Here is a 17508-nt window from a genome sequence, read left to right on the forward strand (position 1 = left end):
GATGTAGATGGTGAGTCAATGGACAGAGCTCTAGTGACAGCCGTAATGTGGCAGATGCTGAATGTCAAGCAAGACATACTTGTTGATACAGCCAGAGGAGCTGTATGTTCTGGCAAGCATTCTGGAGGTGTTGATCCATGTTAGGAGTTCTGCAGTGACCCAACATCTAGGATGCTCTGCTTCTGCCCTGGTCAGGACTGGCAACTGTCTTGAAACTGGTCATCGTATAACAACTGAACATTTGTAAAATGGAAACCCTTCCTGTTGGCGAGTGCGCAAGTCTAGTCTGCTGTTTCCTTGATGGTGACATGAATACAGTGAATGTATCCCAAAACCATAGGAAAAGCTGACATTGCAATAAACCCTAAAACAGGTTTTTTGTGGTTCATTATAAATTCAATGAATTGCTCAATTCATTGGAATATTACATCAATGAACCCTGTAAAGAGATGATGGGCAACACAGGTCACCACATACAGTCTGGCAAGGTGCACCAGCAAAGATATTCAGGGCCACTGTCATCTTTACAGTCACTGGCATCAGATGTGCCCATGCACAGATGGAGGCTGTCTCCCCAGCTAAGACACCACAAAGAGATGTTACGGCAATCTGGAGAGTCTGTGACTCAGTAAGTTAGACATTTGCAAGTACGTCATTTTGACTTATTACACTTGGCTGGCTGCATAATTTTTAAATTTTCCATTATGGGATGTGGGCCAAATTGACAAGGTCAACATTTGTTGCCAAACCACTGTCTCCACTAAATGTTACCTGCCATATGGCAGAGAGACAAATGTAAGGCTCTCTGCTGCTCCTTCAGCTTGTGCAATTGGAATGACTTTCATTATTTCTGGTAGCTCCTCCACCTGACTTTCTGGACTTCTCCCTCTCCTCTGCTCCTCATTGGATTTTGTATCTGCCACAGAGAACCACCATCCCCATTTTCCTATGAACACCCAAGCTGGAGTACAGATGAGAAAACATCTACAGAAAGTGCTTGAACCTTTCAAATTTCCAATTTTCAGAAGTCTAAGTAAATGCCAAATTTCTCACGAAACACATAGCTACTCACATGTACCAGCAGGCTAAACTGCTCAAGTCCATCATAATCTCAGCTGTTGCACTACACTGGTAAACAAACTGATTAAAAATGGAAATATTCACTTGTCTTTTTACCCACCCACAGGCAACAATATTAGAATTCAAATGTTTTATTTCAGCCTATTAGGTTACTGATAAGCTTAAAAGTATTTTCATTGCCATTTTGACTATGGTGAAGGGTTCCCGTTGAGACAGGTGCATGGCCATCCTTTTATAGCTTCCCAGCATGATGGCAGCGGGAATGTGACCAAAGGTTGTCACCTCAGACATTATATCAGTATGGGTAAAGAATGGTCCTGTTTTGGAAAAATATCTTTCAGCCTATGTTACTCTGACAAACCTGTGGATAGGATATGAATCCGATGGTCAAGAACTCTTTGGAACAATAAATCAGTTCAGAGTTTAAGTAATAGAAACAAAAAATGCTGGAAACATTCAGCAAATAAGTGTTTCTACAGAGAGAGAAAAAGAGTGAACATTTCAATAGACAATAGGTACAGGAATGGGCCATTCTGCCCCTTGAGCCTGCACCACCATTGAGGATGATCATGGCTGATCATCCTCAATCAGTATCCTGTTCCTGCATAATCTCCATAACCCTTAATTCCACTATCTTTGAGAGCTCTATCCAACTCTTTCTTAAATGAATCCAGAGACTGGGCCTCCACTACCCTCTGGTGCAGAGCATTCCACACACCCACCACTCCCTGGGTGAAGAGGTTTCTCCTAATCTCTGTCCTAAATGGCCTACCACTTATTTTTAAGCTGTGTCCTTTGGTTTGGGACTCACCCATCAGTGGAAACATGTTTCCTGCCTCCAGAGAGTCCAATCCTTTAATAATCTTATACGTCTCAATCAGATCCCTTCTCAGTCTTCTAAACTCAAGGGTATACAAGCCCAGTCGCTCCAATCTTTCAACATAAGATAGTCCCGCCATTCCAGGAATTGACCTCGTGAACCTATGCTGCACTCCCTCAACAGCCACAATGTCTTTCCTCAAAGTTAGCGACCAGAACTGCACACAATATTCCAGGTGTGGTCTCACCAAGGCCCTGTACAGCTGCAGAAGAACCTCTTTGCTTCTATACTCAATCCCTCTTGTCATGAAGGTCAGCATGCTATTAGCTTTCGTCACGACCTGCTGTAACTGCATGCTTGCCTTCATTGACTGGTGTACAAGAACACCCAGATCTCTTTGTACTGTCCCTTTACCTAACTTGACTCCATTTAGGTAGTAATCTGCCTTCCTGTCCTTGCTACCAAAGTGGATAACCATACATTTATCCACATTAAACTGCATCTGTCCACTCACCTAACCTGTCCAAGTCACCCTGTAATCTCTTAAAATCCTTCTCACATTTCACCCTGCCACCCAGCTTTGTATCATCAGCAAATTTGCTAATGTTACTATTAATACCATCTTCTATATCATTAATATATATTGTGAAAAGCTGCAGTCCCAGCACTGATTCCTGCGGTACCCCACTGGTCACTGCCTGCCATTCCGAAAGGGAGCCGTTTATCACTACTCTTTGTTTCCTGTCAGCCAACCAATTTTCAATCCAAGTCAGTACTTTGCTCCCAATACATGCGCCCTAATTTTGCTCACTAACCCCCAAGTGGGACTTTATCAAAGGCTTTCTGAAAGTTCAGGTACACTACATCCATTGGATCTCCCTTGTCCATCTTCAGAGTTACATCCTCAAAAAATTCCAGAAGATTAGTCAAGCATGATTTCCCCTTCATAAATCCATGCTGACTCTGACCTATCCTGATACTGCTACCCAGATGTGTCATAATTTCATTCTTTATAATTGACTCCAGCATCTTTCCCACCACTGAGATCAGACTAACTGGTCTATAATTTCCTGCTTTCTCAAAAAGTGGTATAACATTAGCCACCCTCCAATCCGCAGGAACCGATCCTGAATCTATCAAACTCTGGAAAATAATCACCAACGCATCCACGGTTTCTCGAGCCACCTCCTTCAGTACCCTGGGATGTAGATCATCTGGCCCCGGGGATTTATCAGCCTTCAGACTTATCAGTCTCTCCAACACCAATTCCTGGCAAATATAAATTCCCTTCAGTTCAGGTCCTTCAGCCACGGTTACCTCTGGGAGATTGCTTGTGTCTTCCCCAGTGAACACAGATCTGAAGTACCAATTCAACTCTTCTGCCATTTCTTTGTTCCCCATAATATATTCCCCTGTTTCTGTCTTCAAGGGCCCAATTTTAGACTTTTCCCTTTCACATACCTAAAAAAGCTTTTACTAACCTCCTTTATATTTTTCAGATCACTGAGTGAAATTGCCCACTCTCTCCACACTGGAAAGATTTGGTCCACGCTCTGGAACAAGCTATTAAGCTAAACTGGAGTCAGAACCTGTAAGTTTTCAGGCAGAGCAATGAAAATTCTACTCAAAATCTGACCAAGGCTGAAGGGCAAATTTCTCACTTTCGTAATTCAGCCCTGTTGACATAATAGAATAGCATTTAAATAATTTTATTGCTATCTATTAGCAATTTCCCAGGGGAACAATCATACTCATTAATGAATTATTGCTAACAACCATTAGCTAATTCTGTCAATGGACCCCAACCTCTTGACTCCTCCACAGTTCTTAGTTTTTCATTATTTAGAAAGCAGTCTTGATCTCTTAAACCAGATGACCATATGCTTCTGCAAAATAAATTTGATTGGTCCATATATTTTTAAACTTCAGCTTGCAACTTCTGACTTAGTGCCAACTGCAAACTGTGTTTACACTCAACTGTAGAAGTTTACAAGATAAGGTGGCACAAGACTCTTCGATTTACATATCGCTCTCACCTGAAGAAATTATCAAGTACTCTAAACAACGAAGGATGACAGGCTGCTGCTTTAGGCTGTAATAGAAATAAAATGTCAGTTATCAAAGTTATCATTGTGCACTGTTGATTGACTGAAATGAGAATGGTCAGAGCGACAGAGAGAGTTGCTGCCTTAATCGAAATGGCAATGAAGCTCCAGTTCTGCAAGTCCAGTACCAGAACTCAATATGCACCATTTCTGTCAGTGTTTATATAGTTGTCATTAAACTAACTTTTTGTTCTATATTTTTACTAAGTTCAAATTTCACCATCTGCTATGCTGTGATCCAAGCCTATTTCACCAGAACATTAGTCTGTTGGTACTGGATTAACCGTCCAATGACATAACCATTGCATCATCACCTCCACAGCATTGGTGCTCACTAGATTTACTCAGCCTGTATGTAGTAACCAATTACTGAACTCCCCAGGCTACATGCATCTCTAAATTCCTGTTTTACACCAGTTTTTATATTAATTTAACTGTTTTGTGTCCGATAAGTTACTCCAATAATTGTTTGCTATCCATGTTATTTTTCCAATAGGATTTCCTCTTCCATTAATATACAGATCATAGAATCCCTAGCGTGGAAACAGGCTTTTTGGCCCAACACATTCACACTAACCGTCCGAAGAGTAACCCACTCCCCTATATTTCCCCTGACTAATGCATCTAACCTACGCATCCCTGAATATTATGGGCAATTTAGCATGGCAATTCACCTAACCCACACGTGTTTAGACTGTGGGAGGAAACCCAAGCAGACACAGGAAGAACGTGCAAACTCCACACAGGCTGGAATTAAACCCAGGTCTGTGGCACTGTGAGGCAGCAGTGCTAACCACTGAGCCACCACGCCACCCTCAATCCTGTTCTGTATTTCTACGACTAACTCATCTACTTTTCACTTATCCCTCTTAAATATAAAATACCCTTTAACATTCAATTTCTAATCTTTGCTATGTCTCCGTAATAGCAATTAAGTCACACCCTTTTACTTCTACCGACACCAGGAATTCACATTTCTTGCAAATGCTGTGTTTTTAAATTTGACCTATTAACACTGCCTTATAATTTGACCCTGGTTGATTCAAGGATTTGTTTCTGCTGATTTCCACTTACATGTACAAATTTACATGTAATCAACATGTAATCAACTTTGCCTTTATTCTGAATTCACTTTTAGGTTCCCATCTACCTGACAAGCTTAATTTTAAAATTTATTGCTGTACAGGGTTCAACTTAGAACATGGTAGAATTAGGAATCACTGGGACTTATGGGCAGCACAGTGGCTCAGTGGTTAACACTGCTGCCTCACAGCACCAGGGACCCAGGTTCAATTCCCGTCTCGGGCAACTGTCTATGTGGAGTTTGCACATTCTCCCAGTGTCTGTGTGGGTTTCCTCTTGCAATCCAAAGATGTGCCATGCTAAAATTGCCTATAGTGTTAGGTGCATTAGTCAGAGGTAAATATAGGGTAGGGGAGTGGTTCTGGGTGGGTTACTCTTTGGAGGGTTGGTGTGGATTGTTGGGCTAAAGGGCCTGTTTCCCTACTGTAGGAATTCTAATCTAATCTTATATTGCATTAGTAAAGATAAATCAGCAATTCATTTAAATTATCACAATTGGAATGGCATCTTGATTTTTAAAGTACATAAGGTGATACTATTGAACTGGAATGTGATCTCTCGTGTGGCAATGCCATATAACTTTCTTCTGAAGATGTCAAGTAAATATGATTAATGACACAGAGATTACACATATGATTAATAGCACAGTGCAACAAATGGAGAAAAATTACATAATTCTACTAATATAACATTAAAGTTGACACTTAGCCATATTAGTTGCATTAACTACTTTATTGTCGTCAACCAGTCAACAGCAAGACATATTAACAACAGTCTGAGAGAAGGTTATTTACCTGCCCCACAAACAATAGTGAGACCTGGGGAGACATAGTTGGGGTTATAATGCAAACTGAATATTTATTTATTTTTTAAACGTTTCAGTGCTTTGGGGAAAAGGCAGGCACTGTCACCATATAGGTGATCCTCATGTCCACACAGATAAGACGATGGGCCAAACGACAAACATGATTATTTATAGCATAGTACGAGGTTATTAGGCTCTTTCCTCACAGCTGTGCAATGTTTCCCTTTATGTATTGTATTATTTAATGAAATAAGCTCACTGAAAAATATTACATGAGCAACACATAAGTCTTGAATTTGTAACATTTCCAAAACATCTAAAATCATGAGAGAATAAATTAAACACACCGTATTTACCTAAAATGTGCTTAAGTAAGTGACTTACCAGTAACGAATCAGTGATAATAACTTCAACTTGCGGCAAAGATGCCCAGGAATGAGAAATCAAAGTTTTAACAAGATGGAATATAGCTTGTTCTAGACTTGGGAGGTAACGTAGCCACAAGCTCATAACTGCATTGTCAGACAAGGAAATCTTTTTCCTGTTAAGATGGAGGAAGAAGAAAAGAAAAACCTGTGTATTAGCATTAATATTTGGACAAGAATTTAATATCCACAAGTAAATTGTAAATCTAACTTCAACAGATCTACACCACAACAGAAGTATTTACCTCCAACCCAAAATTGCTATCTCAGGTATAATTCGTATTGTCCCTTATTCAGATATAAACAAAAAGCTCATGTCTGTCACTAAAAGTACTAAGCATCTTAAAGATGGTGGGGCTGAATGCAACTGGAGAGAAAGGCAGACTAGATCAATGTGCTTCTGAATATTTTTAATCAGTTTTTAATCACATTCTAAAGGTCACAACGCTCAGAAAAAGAGCGAAAATTATAAGTTTACATTGGTAGCCATTACGATATACGATAAAATATACGATAAGTTTTGGAACCAAAATACTATAGCTTAGACTTTTGTACTCTTAATATTGTAATGGACCAGGCCAGACCCCTCAAAACATTTCAACAGTGACCCAAACCCTAACTTTGCTCATTGTTTTAAGCAGGTGTAACACAGATATTCCAGGAGTGATGCAGCTGGCCAACCCACCTAGTTTTAAACAAAATTAATTTACAAGATTATTGAATGAAACACAAACAAAAGAGAACAGAATACAGAATAAATTAACCTATCTGAAAACCCAATACATTATCCCAACCTAATGATGCTGTTCCAAAATTTGCAACAATCCCCGTAAACATGCCTTGGCAAAAAAGGTGGGATCAAACACAGGAGAGAAGTCAGGGGGAGAGAGAGAGGGAGAGAGAGAGAGAGAAAACCAGCCTGGAGCTGATTCTTTGGGTCCAGCAACTTTTTTCGCAGTACTGCTAAAAGAAAACAAACCAAACCAGAGAAAAACACAGCTGGGAGAACTGGCCACTCTCCTTTCATTGTACAAGTATTTTTTAAGCTCGAAAGCCTTCTGCCTGAGGCAGCATCTGTTAGGTATAATCAAATTGGCCCTGAAACCCCTCAACTCCAGACTTTTTGGAGTCTGTGTCTTTTACAATCTCTCGGGGGGAAAAAGCCAAAGGATAGCACAACCTGGTTAAAGGAGCTGCATCCTCACAATATGAAGATATATTGATAAATATACCTATTAAGGTGATTGAACAGACAAGGATAGAACTTGAGAGACATTATCTTTGGGTGAGGATCAGCAGAAACCACATGAATGGCAAAAAGTGATATCTATGCTATATTTCCTGAATATCCTACTTAAATTATAGGAGGAGCTGAACAGAAGCTTCACAGAATTCCAGGTGACAGCTTTACGTATGTAAGAGCCAGCTTGACATTGATACAGCTGCCTCAAAATTAAACGTTGCCCCTCACATACCTGTCAAATTCAAAGTCTGAGAAGGACCAGAGTCTGGTAATGCAGTCCATTCCACTCTCTGTCAATTCAAACATGAAGAAGGATCCTCATCCGCAAATTGACTATTTCATTTGAAAAGTGAATTGTAGTAGACTTAACAGGCCAAACTCCAAAAAATGTCAAGTTCGCAATTTCATATTTACCATCAGGACAATTCAAAAATGTTTATTTTTTTCAAAAAGCACGATTTTTTTCCTTTATTCCCAACTGTTTACACCAATATCATTCAGCAAAAATGCACAGCATCTAACTGAATGACATAACTCTGGGCTCAGTTTGGCTGTTTTGTGATAGATTGACAGCATCAGTGCAGGTTGACATTACCATGGAGGCCCCATTTTCTCAATCTCACCCCTTGCCTGAGGCATGATGACCCTCAACTCATACTCACCATCTGTGGTCTCTCTCTCTCTCTCTCTTATGAGTGAGCAGCCATGATCCTCAGTCGACAGCACCTTTTAGTTCATAACTGAACTCTGGTATCAAAAATGGTAATAACTTCCATTTTATTGCATTATTGCATTCCATTTTAGCTCTGATCCAAGCATAATTTCATAAGCATTATTAATCACAATACACAATCACATCCTAAGTCAATTCATACAATCAGTTCTTCCACAATGCAATGGTTGCTTTCTTGTGCAACCCTGCGTTATAGAAAAATTGTGCTTTAGAAACAGTGCTTTAAGTGTTGGTGCTGTAATCATGTTTCTCCTTCGAATTATCCCACTTCTTCCAGACCAACTCGAAGACACCTCCTCCTACCACCACCTCGACCATGACCCCACCCATCACCTCCCAGACCATACAGAACCTCATCACCTCAGGAGATTTCCCACCCACAGCTTCCAACCTCACAGTCCAGGAACCCTGCACCGCCCAATTCTACCTCCTTCCCAAGATCCACAAGCCTGGCCACCGTGGCCGACCCATTGTCTCAGCATGCTCCTGCCCCACCGAACTCATGTCCACCTACCTTGACATTGTCCTATCCTCCCTAGTCCAGGAACTCCCCACATACTCCCCACCCACGCCCTCCACCTCCTCCAAGACTTCTATTCCCCGGCCCCCAATGCCTCATCTTCACCATGGATATCCAATCCCTCTACACCTCCATCCACCATGACCAGGGCCTCCAAGCCCTCCGTTTCTTCCTCTCCGGATGTCCCCAACAGTACCCTTCCACCAACACTCTCATTCGTTTGGCTGAACTGGTCCTCACCCTTAACAATTTCTCCTTCGAATCCTCCCACTTCCTCCAGACCAAAGGGGTAGCCATGCGCACACGTATGGGCCCCAGCTATGCCTGTCTGTTGGCTGCATAGAACAGTCCATCTTCCGTAGTTGCATCGGCACCACTCCCCACCTCTTCCTTCACTACATTGTTGACTGCATTGGTGCCACCTCGTGCTCCCGCGAGGAGATTGAGCAATTCATAAACTTCACCAACACATTCCACTCCCGACCTTAAATTCACCTGGACCATCTATGACACCTCCCTCCCCTTCCTGGACCTCTCCATCTCCATTAATGACGACCAACTTCACACTGACATTTTTTACAAACCCACCGACTCCCACAGTTACCTGGATGACACCTCTTCCCACCCTACCTCCTGCAAAAATGCCATCCCGTATTCCCAATTCCTCCGCCTCCACCGTATCTGCTCCCAGGAGGACCTGTTCCACCACAGAACACACCAGATGGCCTCCTTCTTTAGAGACCGCAATTTCCCTTCCCATGTGGTTAAAGATGCCCTCCAACGCATCTCGCCCACATCCCGCCCCTCCGCCCTCAAACTCTGCCCCTCCAACTGTAACAAGGACAGAACCCCCCTGGTGCTCACCAACCCTACCAACCTTCGCATAAACCATAACATCCAAAGACATTTCCGCACCACCAGGAATATATTTCCCTACCCACCACTTTTCACTTTCCGTAAAGACCATTCCCTCTGTGCCTACCTGGTCAGGTCCACGCCCCCCAACAACTCACCCTCCCTTCCTGGCACCTTCCCCTGTTACCGCAGGAATTGCAAAACCTGCACCCACACCTCCTCCCTCACCTCCATCCAAGATCCCAAAGGAGCCTTCCAAATACATCAAAGTTTTACCTGCACATCCACTAATATCATTTATTGTATCCGTTGCTCCCGATGCGGTCTCCTGTACATTGGGGAGACTGGACGCCTCCTAGCAGAGCGCTTTAGGGAACATCTCTGGGACACCCGCACCAATCAACCACACCGCCCTGTGGCCCAACATTTCAATTCCCCCTCCCACTCTGCCAAGGACATGCAGGTCCTGGGCCTCCTCCACTGCCGCTCCCTCACCACCCGACACCTGGATGAAGAAACGCCTCATCTTCCGCCTCGGAACACTTCAATCTCAGGGCATCAATGTCGACTTCACCAGTTTCCTCATTTCCCCTACCCCCACCTCACCCCAGCTCCAACCTTCCATTCAGCACCGCCCTCATGACCTGTCCTCCCTGCCTATCTTCCTTCCCACCTATCCACTCCACCCTCCTCTCTGACCTATCACCTTCATCCCCACTCCAATTCACTCATTGTACTCTTTGCTACTTTCTCCCCACCCCCACCCCTCTCTCGTTTATCTCTCCACTCTGCAGGCACCCTGTCTCTATTCCTGAGGAAGGGCTTTTGCCCGAAACATCGATTTTCCTGCTCCTCAGATGCTGCCTGACCCGCTGTGCTTTTCCAGCACCACTCTAATCTATTTACCAATATGGTATAAGTTTTGAGATGCATGCATGTATGTATTCTTCCTGTCATAAAAAGTACTGTTATGCAATAAGAATTGAAGAAAAGAGTGCTTGGGTAATATTAATGTCATAACTTGAAGTGATCTAAATGTCTACAGCACTTTAAGGTTGAAAAGAAAAATGGGGCTGCAGCTTTCCCTTACTCCTAGACTAGTTTGATTTATAGGACACTTAGTGTAACTTACAAAAGAACAAAGCTATTTTTTACACTTTCAATAGGTTTCATTGTTTACAGCTGTAAATGGGTTGTTTCTGACAGCTTAACCTATTACAAGTGGTTGTGTTTCAAAAGCTGAGAAGCACTTATCTGAATAAGAGGTTGTGTTCACACTTTGATTGACAATTCTAAGAAATTATTAAAGGATTATCTATCTTAAATGTGGCTGCTGAATGGATTTTGTATCACAACTGAGTGACCACTTAAGGGGATTTACATTTTTCATTTATTATGGATTTTTAAAATATATGAATAGTTGTGTTTTTTCAGTGACAGCTCTAGTTAGGTAGCTCTTCACTGACTAGTTCAAATGTATCCCATTGCGGTCACTGTTGTTATTTGAGCAACAATAATAATTGCATTGTTATTATATCACATTTTGCTCCACTCAACCAATCACATTAAAGCATCCTCACAGAGAAGTACAGACTGTAAACCAGGAAGTACAAGTTGAAATATGGTCCAAGGGCAGAGCAGGCATGAGGCGCCAAAAGTGGTTCCTACTTCATATGGTCTTAATTCAATGCCAAACCATGCACAGAAAACAAAATACAGAGGGGCAATGAAATATAGGACTAGTGAGAAATAAAAGCAACAAATCCTACAAGCCTACTCCACTATTCCAAGATTATGGCTAATCTAAACAAAAAATGCTAGAAATCATTGTGGGTCAGGCAGCATTCAAGGAGAGAGGAGAGGCCAATGTTTTGAGTCTAGATGACTTTATCAAAACTCTGTCGATGAGTTATCTAGACTCAAAACATTAGCTTGCTGTCTCTCCATCAGATGCTGTCTGATCCACCATGATTTCCAGCATTTTGCATTTTCAGTACAGATTCCAGCATCTGCAGTAATTTGCTTCTACATCCTCATAGCTTCCCTTTTCTCCCCGTCCTTGCATCCACCTAATCCAATTAAAGATGGAACGAAGAAGTTTTTTAACTCTCCTTTTATCAAAATTGTAAGGAATGAAATTGTAAACAGTGATTTGTCAGGGTTTGGCAGTAATTAAGAGATATCATTGATGTTCAATATCTCACAGTTAATATGCCATATACTTTAAGGGTACATGCTCATAATATCACCATACCATAGCATGTGATTGAGGGTAAAATAGTATCAGATTCTATCTTAGCTAGAACAACTTGAAGCATGACACACTGAGGAAAGCATATGACTGATTGTAACCACATAGCTTCACTTAGCCCAGACGCTGAAGTGTCCATGATTGCAAAATATGTACACATCATTAGTTAGAATAAATGTCTGTTGAATCTTTCCATTACTCATGTTTAATATTATGTTACAGGAATTAACACATGAATCACCACATCAGGTACAAATGGTAAACAGCAGTGACTGTTTATAAGATATCAAGTTCCCCCGGGCAGACAACCTCACAGAACGTCAGCTAGTTGACAATTCTGGACTTCAAAGCATTCGGAAAACTAATAGCACTAATTTCTGTGAGCAATGATCTATAAATTGAACAGCCAGGAGGCAGAAATACCTTCTTTTTGTTTAAAATACAAGTTCTATCAAGTTAGAAGCCCTATATCTATTTTAAAAAAAGTTTTCCAATTTAAAATGGAAAAAATACACCAATGTTCTTACTGCATAAATGCAGGGCTCTCCTGAATGAAACACACCATTTGAAACACTAAAAAGCAGCTTCTAAACTGACTGGGCTTATCTAGGTGTAGAGGACATTCTACCTCATCAAGTTAGCATGAAAACAGACGAAAGCCTGTCACATTTTTTATTTGGCGTAACTATCATCTAGTGGCAGAAAGCTGCTACTACAGAACTACACTTCTAATTTCTACGGAACAATCTAAAATGATTAAAGCTCAGTAAAGGAGCAGCAATGATGAAATAAAAAATGAAGCAGAAAAGGAAAAAAAAATAAAAGTGTAAAACAAAGTAAACAGAACCAAAGAATACACAAACACTGCATTCTATTCCTGATAGAAGATGAACATAATGATGGCTTTATTGAATTACAGCTATTCAAGCAACACGTGCCGTTATAATTTACTGCTCAAGCAATAAATGATCCTGAGAAGAGTTCTCCGAGATAAAGGGGTCTGCTAGAAATAATACATATGGTCTTGCCGTGGAAGAACAGAAATATACAGAAAAGATCTGGAGAGTACTTCAGAACCAATCAGGGTAAGAAATAACTTGAGGATTTACAATTTCCAATTCTTGCCGTACAGATAAATACTACATGACTTCACAGATAGGTTTATTGAAAAATGCTGCAGAAAATTGTCTGTGTTATTTCTCCGAAGAGGCGCTCACTGAATTAGTGTTCACTGCTATACAAATGACAGTCTTCAAGGAGGATATTCGGGAAAGACCACACCATTGATATGTTACTTGAAGATGGACACAAGCATGAAGCCATTGTGGCAGGCTAATAGTGATTATCAAGGTTTATGTGCAGCAACCATTGTGACAGTCAAAGTGCACTAAATCTCTAAGATCTATAACAGACACAGTTTATCATATATGTGCAAACACTGCCCAGCTGTCTTTCACATCTGTAATGCAAATAGCACCAAAGGGCATTTGTCACGCATGTGCAGGAAATCTGGTTCCAAAGCCAATTTAAACCTCAGAATAGAAAACAAATAACCAACACGATAGTACCACATCAAGATGCATCTTGGAATGTGTTAAGAATAATTATACACAATAGGGTGCACAGTCAACCAGAAAAGTACATTTTAGAGGATGACCAAGTTCCCATATTCTCAACTCCACTCACCATGGCAATGATGTAAGATGATCAGAAGCTTTTACAACTATTAAAACCATATCCTTAAAAGACAATGCGGAATATAACTGTGCGCAATGACTCTGGCCAAATTGTAGACAATCAACTTCATCAATGTCCTCAACTGGAGTCATTGAGTCATACAGCAGGGAAACAGATACTTAAGTCCAACTTGTCCATGCTGAGCAAATATCCTAAACAGAACTAATCCCATTTGCCTGTGTTTGGCCCATATCCCTCTAAACCTTTTATATTCATGTACCTGTCCATATGTCCTTTAAAATGTTGTAAAATGGTACCCTGGAGAAAGTGAGGACTGCAGATGCCGGAGATCACAGCTGAAAATGTGTTGCTGGAAAAGGACAGCAGGTCAGGCAGCATCCAAGGAGCAGGAAAGTCGACGTTTCAGGCATGAGCCCTTCTTCAGGAATCCTGATTCCTGAAGAAGGGCTCATGCCCGAAATGTCATCTCTCCTACTCCTGTGATGCTGCCTGACCTGCTGCGCTTTTCCAGCAACACATTTTCAGCTAAAATGGTACCCGCCTCTATCACTTCCCCGGCTGCTCATTCCATACATGCACTACCCTCTACGTGAAAAAGTTGTCCCTTAGGTCACTTTTAAATCTTTCCCCCCTCAGCTTAAACCTACATCCTCTGATTTTGGACTCCCCTAGCTATGTAAAAAAAATACCTTAGCTATTCACTTTATCTGTGCTTTTTAAAATCCCGTAAAGTCACTCTTCAATCTCCTATGTACCAGGAAAAGAAGTCCCATCCGACCCAACCTCTCCTTATAACTCAAACCTCCAATCCCAGCAACGTCCTTGTAAATATTTCAGTATCCTTTCTAGTTTAACAATATCCTTCCTATAGTAGGGAGACCAGAATTTTACACAGTATTCTAAAAGTGGCCAAATCAATATCTTGTACAGCCTCAACATTACATCCCAACTCCTGTATTCAACAAGGCAAGCACACCAAACACGTTCTTCACCAACCTGTCCACCTGTAATGCTAGTTTCAAGGAACTATTAATTTGCATCCCTCGGCCCCTTTGTTCATCAACACTCCCCAGGGCTCTACCTTGCATTTATCTAAATTAAACTGCATCCACCTGAGCCTTGTGCCCTGGGAGGAAGAATCCCAAATAAATAAGGGCATAATAACTAATACTCCCAAACGTTGGGAGCTTTGGTGTGGTTGCGCTGAGTGATCTATATTTATTTATAGATTTGTAGTGAGTGTAGTTTTGATTTGATTTGTAAAGTGGGGTTAGTAGTTCATTGTAATTGGTGTTATAATTTTATACTGTAATTTTTTGTAATTTTATAATTTTGTAAAGAAAAAATTTCTCAATAAAAATATTTTTTAAAAACTGCATCTGCCATTCTCAGCCCATTGACCCATCTGATGAAGATATTATTATATTCTTTGATAACTCTCTTCACAGTCTGCTATACCACCAATTTTGTTGTCATCTGCAAACTTACTAACAATTGTTCCAATATTCTTATCCAAATTGTTGATATAAATGATGAACAACAGTGAACCCAGAACCAATCCTTGCACACAACACTCGTCACAGACCTCCAGTCTGAATAGCAATCCTCTGCCACCATCCTCCATCCTCTACCACCAAGCTAAGTTTGTATCCAATTGGCTATTTCTCCTTGGATCCCATGTAATCTAACTTTACTGGCCAGTCTAAGACAACATCTAACCGATTTGACTACATCATGTTCCACCAAGTGGATTTGGTTTGAATCTCACGAATTGTGACAACTCAGGGATCTGTGATAATAGCTGAACTGCCACTATCGCACCATTGTAATCTACCGCATACAAGATTTTGACCTGAAAAGACAGGCCGACTCACCCTAAAATCAATACAGAAACTAGTGCCAACATATTAGCACTACGCAAATCAAAGAATGTGTACCTCAGCAAGTTACTTTATGGGAAATCTATGAGAGGCCAACTCTCAATATATAACAGATCACCAATTCCTTGCAGAGGCAGATTCACAATGCAGCACCAACATGAAGAATACATCAGATTTGACATCACCAAATCCACTGGAAGTTGGAAGATATTCTCAGAGTTGATATCTTACATTTTGGCCAGAGCCAGCATGAACAGTTACAATCAGTAACTGTTGAACATATGACAAATTATTTCTCCAAATCTCCGTTGTTCAACACTTAGCAATACAACAGGCATGATCACTGCTCACATCATGGCCATTGTTTTCAATTTATTCAGTATCCTGGTCAGAGTCAAAGTCAGAAATCCAAATTCAAATAGCAGGATATTAGCAAAGATTTCAAAAATATGTAACCAGCCCAGATTGTACAAATTCAAGACTGATCACAGCTCACACTGTGAAAAAACAGAAGCTAGCTCAGACCAACATGTGACATGCCAATCATGCAAAAAGAGTGTAAGGAAGAAACTTCTAAAATTGATTAGACAATGCCAGCAGCAAGACAACCAAGGTGTCAACCAAAAGCAACCAAGGGCAACACATACTTCTCCTGACTGGTATACCATCACCAGATTTGGGTGAATTGTCAAAGTTCCAAAGATTGAAATTATAATCTTGTAAACTCTGTTTTATCTGCTTGTATAATTATTAAATTGGCAACATTTGCTTATATTAATAAAAATGATCTTGGCTGGCTACCTAACTTATTACCCTGCCTCCCCTTTGACCCATTTAGCCCTAAGAACCAAATCTAACTCCTTTTTGAAAACATTCAATGTTTTGGCTTCAACTGTTTCCTGCGACAGAGAATTCCACAGGCTCACCACTGTGTGGATGAAGCATCTTCTTACCTCAGTCCTATGACCTATTCCATATCCTTAAACAGTGACCCATGGTTTTAGGCTCTGTTTTTTGGGTCTGCGTATACCATCTAGTCTTGTTTGAACTTTATATGTTTCTATGAGACCCCCCCCCCCCCCCCACTTCACTCTTCTAAATTCAATCGATATTATCCTAAACAATCCAGTCTTTCTTCACATGTCAGTCCTGTCATCCCAGCAATCAGTCTGGTACTTTCACTCAATGTAACCAATTACTTGGACTTCATTTGCCATATTTATATATAGCACAACATTAAAAATACAGTACTGTACAATCATTTGCATGCTATTTTAAATTTAATGTTCAAAATAATGTAAATAAATATTTATGTTTTGGTCAGTATAATTAAAAACAACTTTTTCCACAGTAAAGTCATTATGAAACCTGCCAATAAAAAAACAATTATTTGTTTTCCCCCATTTGCACAACAACAAAACTGTAATGTGGCAGAAGGTTATATTGGAAGGTCCAAGATTACTTCACTAATAGATGTTATGGTGAAATTAGCCTTTTTTAGATTTTCTTTGGTCAGTATTGGTTTGGCGCACACACTGGCTATATAAGTTTCACAATGCTATCTTTGGAATCCATTCAAATGAATTCCTCCAACAACTATAAATTTATATGGAGTTTGCTTTGCATGATTTTCTTAAATCGAGAGTGTGGTGCTGGAAAAGCACAGCAGGTCAGGCAGCATCCGATGAGCAGGGGAATCCATGTATTGGGCAAAAACCCATCAGGAATCCTGCTGTGCTTTTCCAGCACCTCACTCTCAACTCTAATCTCCAGCATCCTGCAGTCTTCACTTTTGTCTAGATGATTTTCCTAAGGGCAAGGAAACTATAAATGATATACTCTCTATTAGGGACTATATTGTTATAGAAAGAGGCACACCTTATAAAAATAGAAAGAGATAATTTTATAGCAAATTTCTTAAGTCATGGTAAACTACAGTTAGTTAACAAATGTTGATGAAATAATATTGTCCTCTTAGTTCCCTTCTATTGTACATTATTGCTTGACCTA

At 40.6% G+C, this 17508-nt stretch overlaps 1 protein-coding gene across 1 annotated transcript in view; it reads right to left on the minus strand.

Moving 5' to 3' along the window:
* Positions 1 to 17508, minus strand: part of fancc (FA complementation group C) — a 202756-nt gene that overhangs the window by 41240 nt on the left and 144008 nt on the right. Inside the window, exons 8-9 of the mRNA XM_060845285.1 lie at positions 6278 to 6434; positions 3937 to 3992 (exon numbers count right to left, since the gene is read on the minus strand). Coding sequence (XP_060701268.1) covers positions 3937 to 3992; positions 6278 to 6434 — 213 coding nt within the window. The remainder of the gene's footprint in view (positions 1 to 3936; positions 3993 to 6277; positions 6435 to 17508) is intronic.

Source organism: Hemiscyllium ocellatum, chromosome 2 (assembly GCF_020745735.1).
Source record: "Hemiscyllium ocellatum isolate sHemOce1 chromosome 2, sHemOce1.pat.X.cur, whole genome shotgun sequence".
Taxonomy (NCBI): domain Eukaryota; kingdom Metazoa; phylum Chordata; class Chondrichthyes; order Orectolobiformes; family Hemiscylliidae; genus Hemiscyllium; species Hemiscyllium ocellatum.